Source organism: Buceros rhinoceros, unplaced genomic scaffold, assembly GCF_000710305.1.
Source record: "Buceros rhinoceros silvestris isolate BGI_N320 unplaced genomic scaffold, ASM71030v1 scaffold20141, whole genome shotgun sequence".
NCBI classification, from domain to species: domain Eukaryota; kingdom Metazoa; phylum Chordata; class Aves; order Bucerotiformes; family Bucerotidae; genus Buceros; species Buceros rhinoceros.
In genome coordinates this window covers 23,477-30,982 of record NW_010392965.1, presented here as the reverse complement: position 1 = coordinate 30,982, position 7,506 = coordinate 23,477, and the positions used below count along the sequence as shown (strand labels likewise).

Here is a 7,506-nt window from a genome sequence, read left to right as displayed (position 1 = left end):
AGTTTTGTAATACAGTGAGAGAGGTTGGAGCTGTACCTCAGCACAACCTACATACTCCTCCCTGTCCAATAAGAAATTTTTAAAAGAATTCTATTCCCATCTTGCACTCTCAACAGTCTCTCTCTGAAATTACTGGTCCAGGATCCCTTATGCATAATCACGTGTAAACCAATGTCGTGGTTTAACTCCAGCCAGCAACTAAGCACCGTGCAGCCACCTGCTCGCTCCTTCCCCCTCCCAGTGGGATGGGGAGGAGAATTGAAAAAACCTGAAACTCATGGGCTGAGATAAGAACAGTTTAATAACTACAATGAAATAAAATGTAATAATGGCAACAATAATAAAATATAATAATAATTGTAATTAAAAATTAATCAACAAAAAGGGGGAAAAATAAAATGCAAGAAAGACAAGTGATGCACAATGCAGTTGCTCACCATCTGCTGACTAATGCCTAACAGCGATCAGCCCCTCCTAGCCAATGCCCCCCAGTTTGGCTGGTTCAGGTCAGCTGTCCTGGCCATGCTGCCTCCCAGCTTCTTGTGCACCTGCCTCCTGGCAGAGCTGGCGAAACTGAACAATCCTTAACTTAGGAGAAGCGCTACTTGGCAACAACTAGAACATTAGTGTGTTATCAACATTATTGCACAGTAAATCCAACCCACAGCACTGTACCAGCTACTACGAAGAAAATCAACTCTACCCCAGCTGAAACTAGGACAACTGACAGCTTGGTTCAGCCATGGCCTAAGTGAGTGCAAATTCCTTGACCTCCATGGAGTTGTCTCTGTTTACAGGAAAGATCAAATTTGGCTTTGTAGTCTTAAGTGGTGGCACTTTAAACAGCTGAGTTGTCAGTAAGGGCCGTTGTGTCTTTGGTTTGTTCTTGATCTTATAAAATGTGTACCTGATAATACAATATTGCAACAGTGTGAAACATGCAGTCTCCATAAAATGTACTACACGGCAGATTGACTCTCTTAGTGATTTTCATTTAAATTTGAGTCCTAAATGCATCAAGATGAATGAATCAATAACTGATGAATTGAATTGAGTCAATAGCTGCAGAGCTAGAAGAGGCGTGTTCAGTTACTCTAAGGTACTCCCAAGAATTTTCCATGACATTATCTTCCTTGACCTCTACATTTGATACGTAGTAGAAAGAAAGAAATTTCTTCTTTTAATTCTTTTGCTTAGATTAAAAAACAAGAAAACAAACAAGAAACAAAACCAAAATGGAATGAAAGCCCAGCCAGGATAGTCACTGGTGGAAGGACTTAATTTAAAAAAAAAAAATTAAGTCTTAATAGTAAATCAGAATTTGTAGCAGAAGGGAGAGTGTGTGGTTTTTTGCTTATTTGAAACAAATATGAAAAATCAGGTCTTTAAACCTTCTGAACTGGTCACGACTATTTCAGAATTTAAGCCGTTTCTGCTCATTGTGTAGGAATCTCAAACTGGTCTGTAATAAATAGATTTACTCAGTGCACGCTTATCTTCAAAGAAGTAAGATGTTTTCAGGAAAAATTGAATAGGTCAGAAAGTGCTGTCAGGTCTTTGTAGTGTGGAGACAGCAAACAGCTGTGCTTGGTTTGTTCCCAGGCCCTTGGAAGCACGACTGTGTGAAGTCCCATCCTACCAGCACATCCAAGACAGTCATTTATCTTTCACTCCAGCCAGGAGTTTGCAGCTACCGGCACATTTGGTTTAGTATGTAAATCTTACAATGCGTAACTTGCTGGGAGTCTCACCAGGACAAGCTGGGTCAATTTTGGCCTGGCACAAGGAAGTTTTGATCTCTGCATTAAAATAGGAGCATTATTGCTGTCCTGAAACTACCTTCCAGCAGCACACTGTGCTGGCAGCAAGATCCGTCGTCTTGAATAAAATTTTCAATAAGCACAATATTCTTATGTGGATGTGTTGTTGTGTTTGATTCAACTTTTTTGCTACGAGGCTTGAGAAAGGATGATATTATCTCCCAGGTATAGAGTTGTTCTTAAGCTATGATAAGAAAATTAAAACTGTGGTTTTGTTTTATTCCTTGCTTCGCTTTGAAGTGAATAGCTGGAAGAGAGTCTGTCTAAAGGGAAGTCTTTTTAGTGCTTCACAGGCCGCTCTGTCACACAAGTACCTGTTAGTGCAGACCCTGGGATGCAACGGGAGTCAAGTCCCTCTTGCCCAGAGACAGAGATCCTGCCCAGTGCCCACTTGGGTGTGCTCCTCAAGCCAGCCTGGCTGCGGGGGTTTGTCAGGAGAGGATTCAGGCAATCTGCCTTTGATGTGTTTTATAACTACCTGGGTCTGGTTTGCAGCGTGTTCCTGATATTTGTCTCTTACAAATCTGGCTGTTGATTTTAAGGCAGGAGAGTCCCAGACCTCGTGGCAGAGGACACGGTCTGTGCAGAACCCAGCACCTTGGCTGGAACTGCTGATGGAAGTAGCTTGAGAATAGGGTGCTGGACTGTGAACTGGAGAGGTTGGGGTCACACTGCATTCCTTTCTGCTGAGCCTGCTCAGACTGGTAACCTCTGGTGCTGGAATGGGGCAGGTCGCTGGGACGGCAGCGTCATCAGAAACCGCTGCAGCCAGAGCTTGTCTGGGAGAGCCCTGAGCAGCTCATTTGGCCTCAGCCTCCAAGTGAAAGCAGTGATACTGACCTGTGCGGAGGTGGTGGGAAGAGAAGGTGGTGGAGGAGCTGCAGTGCTGCTCATTTGAAAATGCTCTGGAGCAGCCACAATGTCTTTTTGGCCTCAGAACCAGAGCATGCCTGCTGCAGAGCCCTGGGGAGTGAACAGGTGCTTCACAGATCACAGGTTTCAGTGCAAACTCACATGCTTTACCCACAGTATGGGGTAAAGTAGAACTGCTCCTCTTTCTGCAGAAGAGCTCAGTCCCATCGCAGTCTGAGATTATCTGTGAAATGGCTTATCTGAGGAGATCCTATGGAAATCTGTTTTGTAGCAAAACTTGGGTGTTCCTGTGAGCTGCTTGTTATTTCAAGACATCATTCCTTTGTGCAGGGAGAGGAAGTGGAGGAGGGGAAGGAGGCAGCACAGATCCAAGTTGACGATGGGGTTCCCAGGATGCTTCTGGAATGATACTGACAGGGACAAGGGCTGCGGGGCCAGATATCCGACACCAACTCCCTGCCAGGGCCTCCCCGCGGCTGGTTTTACCCGCTCTGTGTTGCTGCTTGTGCTGCAGAAGGCTTTTTGGATTTGTGCCTTTCTGACCGCCGTACCTAATCTCTTCTTCCTTGTCCTTTCTAAACAAGCCCTGTCCTGTCAGCTGCTCTTCCTGCCTCCAGCCCTTCCCCTTGCAGTCTGACTGGCACCTTTGTTCTTTCCAGACTCCAGTCTGGATTCATGTTGTGGTTTAACCCCAGCTAGCAACTAAGCACCATGCAGCTGCTTGCTAACTCCTCCCCCATGGGGAGGAGAATTGAAAAAAAGTAAAACTCTTAGGCTGACATAAGAACAGCTTAATAACTACAATGAAATAAAATAAAATACAACAACAATAATAATATAATATTTGTAATTAAAAGTAAAACAACAAAAAGGGGGAAAAATAAAATGCAAGAAAGACCAGTGATGCACAATGCAGTTGCTCACCATCTGCTGACCGATGCCTGAACAGCGATCAGCCCCTCCTAGCCAGCGCCCCCCAGTTTATATACTGGGCATGACCTTCTGTGGTGTGGAATATCCGTGTGGCTGGGTTAGGTCAGCCGTCCAAAAAGTAAAACTTGTGAGTTAAGAACAGTTTAGTTATTTAAAATAAAATAAAATAGAATAAAATAACAATAACAATAATAGTAGTAATGAAAAGGAAGATTTAAAAAAGTGAGAGAAATAAAACCCAAGAAAGGCAAGTGATGCACAATGCAATTGCTCACCACTCACTGATCGAAGCCCAGGCACTGATCCACCTGCTCCCAGCCATTTCCCCCCAGTTTATATACTGAGCATGATGTCCTATGGTATGGATTACCCCTTTGGCTACTTCAGGTCAGCTGTCCTGGCCATGCTCCCTCCCAGCTTCTTTGCAGCTGGGGAAACTGAACAATCCTTAACTTAGGAGAAGTGCTGCTTGGCAACAACTAGAACATCATGTTATCAACATTATTGCACAGTAAATCCAACCCACAGCACTGTACCAGCTACTAGAAAGAAACATCAACTCTATCCCAGCTGAAACCGGGACACTTTGTTTCCAGAGTCTTTTCCGACCTTATTTCCGCGACCTGCCTTAGTGTTTGCTTATTTATCCACCACCTGAGCCTTTTCCTAGTCTCAACTCCAACCCATTTCACTCAGCCCTTTCCTGCTCCTTTTACTGTCTTTATCCACCCTCCTGCCGTCCTTTCCAAATCTGCTTCTGAGAGTCATGCAGTCTTTATCCTCCCCGTTTAGCAGAGGCCTCTAAAGCTGGCAGGGTTCGGTTGCTCTTGCTGCCCTTTCTGGAGCACTCTCCTCTACCCGGCAAGTACTTGAGATCGATAGAAAGGTGCAGAGCTTGGATTTAGCCTCCGGCACCCCATAGCAATAGTACTGGGTAGAAAACCACTGGTCTGTACAGCGCGGCATCTCCGTGAGTACGTGGAGCAGTACGGGGATGCTCCCTGGTGTTTGTGCTGCCCGTGGTGTGTTGCTGCCAGGGATGGTGCCAGTTACTCCCCTCTAGTGGCCAAGCTGACCAGTAGCACCTTCCCATCCCCAACCCTGCCTGGAGAATCAGTTCCCAGTAAAAAGGAGAGGATCTGGCCGTGCTGATGTACTTTGTTACCCGTATAAAACTTGCGAAGATAAGTGAACGAATGATAAGCTCACGTATTTATCTGTTGTTCCCACAGGGCTCGGGTGTGATTAAAGCTGGTTTTGCAGGTGATCAAATACCGAAATACTGCTTTCCAAACTAGTAAGTATTCTTCTGGTCTTGGTAAGTTCTTGGTACCAGTTTGTTGATATGTAGAGGGGAAGAATGGTCCTATTTTGTAACTGGAGAACTGAGTTCTTTTACTGCCGGCTGCACAGAAGCATCAGGGAGAGCAGATCTCTGCTGTTAAATACTTTGAGATTTTCAGGGACACACACGAATAAAAGTGTGTCACACAGACTGTGTTCTCAGCAACATGTTCTGCATGGTGAGGCAGGGTATGGGACTATAAATGTCTAATCAGAGAAGCCTACCCGAGGTCAGGCCACACCACGTGGATCTGTCAGCTCAGACCACTGCTCAGTCCAGCCATGTTCAGCCCAGGCACTGTTGGAACAAATAAGCTCTGAATCATCAGGGCAAGTGTGGCCAGACTCAGTTGGCTTACGTCCTGCTAATTCAGAACTGTCTACAATCTGTTCCCTTCACCTCTGATTCTGAGATTAGCTCAGAGCAAACCTGGGTCTGTCTGCACCTGGTAGGGCTCGCCCATCGCTTTAGGAAGCACTGGTGAGGACAGGAAGGAACTCCAATAGTTAATCCTTGGGTGCATATGAGCTTTGTCTCTAGAAGCATTTATAATCTTGCTTTTGTTCTAGTGTGGGCAGACCAAAGCACACTCGTGTTATGGCTGGTGCTTTAGAAGGGGACATTTTCATTGGTCCAAAGGCAGAGGTAAGAAAACCTGTATACTTCACTTCTCCCTATGTCTGTTTGCTGCTATAAGGAGGGGCTGGAGCAGTTGTGCTTAAAAGGGCTGTGGTTCCTTGGTCTCAGCATATGGATCTGAAGAGCAGAATAGATTGTCACTTCTAAGGGTGTCCAGGGTGGAGTGGGAAGCTTCATGAAATTTTTGTGCCAACTTGCCTTGTGCCGACAGGCCTTTTCCCAAGACCTTCAATATCTCTCCCTTTTTTTCTAGGCTCCTTCTAGGTCTGTATGGTTATCTCATCCCCATCTTTTTGACTGGGAACTTCAGGGATGGACCCTACTTGGTTGTCCTGGTGTGGGCAAGAAGCTTGCTTTCCACTGTCCTGCTTTTGTCAGCATGTAGTCCTATGGTCTCACGTTTCTTGTGAGCCCTCTGAACTACATTCCCCAATACCACCCTGTTATGTTGTATATCATGACTGAGCTGATAGAACAAAGATACCACCTGTATGTTGGCTTGAAAAGTGTTGGGATGGAATGTGCTCTGCAAATGCCAGACTTTCCTACTTGGTGTGAAAAGGCCTTGTTTAATCCCGTGAATACTTCTCTGGGAGAGATGTTTGTGATTAGTGTTCAGTTCCTGCCCTGTGTGCTAGAGATAAGTTGTTTTTTAGTGGAATTTAAAATAAGTGAGCCTGACGTTGCATCATAGTCATAGGGCTCAGAAATGTGATTGTTTGAGTCTCTGACAGGTATCTCTGTTGTCCTTTCTCTTTGATTAGGAGCACAGAGGTCTTCTCTCGATTCGATATCCGATGGAGCATGGCATAGTGAAGGACTGGAACGACATGGAGCGCATTTGGCAGTATGTGTATTCAAAAGACCAGCTTCAGACATTCTCAGAGGAGGTAAGATACCTCATTAACGTAATGACACAGGCATCATTCAGCGTGTGTGTTAACACCAGGAGCTTGGAACTTCAGGAAAGATGTGGCGCTTTTCCTTTGCTCTTCTTTCTAAATGTGTCTGTTGTTAAATTAGGCTCTTCACCTCTCAGGAGATGCTGCACAAGAAGTGTTCAGGCAGATCTAATGTTCTGGCCTGGCTGAAAACCTGACTTCCAGCATTTGTTATTCACGCTGTCTCTAATGACTCTAGTCTAGGCCAAGTGCTTCTAACTTTCCCTGTTCTGCCTGTGCATCAGGCATATCCACTCCACAGTGACATGATTTGAAGTGAGGAAGAAGAAAACCACAATCCAGTGGTCTGGAAGGAGCTGACCAAAAAAAATTAAATGACTGAGAGCAATAGGTTGTGTAAGTGGAGTAGGAATATTTCTGCCTGCTTGTGCTAAAACCATATGCCTTCACCCTTTCTTAGGGTCTGTGTATTTTGGCTAATCTGGCTGACTTTTGGCACTGAGAGTCATCTTCCTTGTCCTTCATGGGGCAAGGTCGCTCACAGAGTAGATTCTTCACAGCTAGACCAGAACCCTTCTCATCTTTCAGCTTAATAGAGGTTATTCACAGTCTCATACAGCACAGTAGCTGAAATTATTCCCTCCTACCTGTCCTTTTGCACCAGTGGTTCCTAAAGTGAATAAATAAGCAGAAATTTTCAGAAGCACACTTCTAGCTGCCTCCTGGTTATTGCAGCACAGCTCCTTCTTTTCTTTACCAGCATCCTGTGCTGCTGACAGAAGCACCCCTAAACCCACGCAAGAACAGAGAGCGTGCTGCTGAGGTGTTTTTTGAGACCTTCAATGTGCCAGCACTATTCATCTCCATGCAAGCTGTGCTTAGCCTGTAAGTGTCTTTGATTTGTGCTTGTGAAATGTTGCTGTGAAATCTCACAAACCAACAAAATAACCCAAAACCTGCAGAAGACCACGCTGATGTCTGACTTGGTGCCTTC

General features: G+C 45.2%; 1 protein-coding gene across 1 annotated transcript in view; it reads left to right on the top strand.

Moving 5' to 3' along the window:
* Positions 1-4,858: 4,858 nt before the first annotated feature.
* The window catches only part of ACTR1A (ARP1 actin-related protein 1 homolog A, centractin alpha (yeast)), a gene marked incomplete at its 5' end in the record, with an annotated part of 10,363 nt that continues 7,715 nt past the window's right edge, over positions 4,859-7,506 (top strand). The window contains 4 exons of the mRNA XM_010144696.1: positions 4,859-4,923; positions 5,541-5,616; positions 6,375-6,500; positions 7,273-7,397. Coding sequence (XP_010142998.1) covers positions 4,859-4,923; positions 5,541-5,616; positions 6,375-6,500; positions 7,273-7,397 — 392 coding nt within the window. The remainder of the gene's footprint in view (positions 4,924-5,540; positions 5,617-6,374; positions 6,501-7,272; positions 7,398-7,506) is intronic.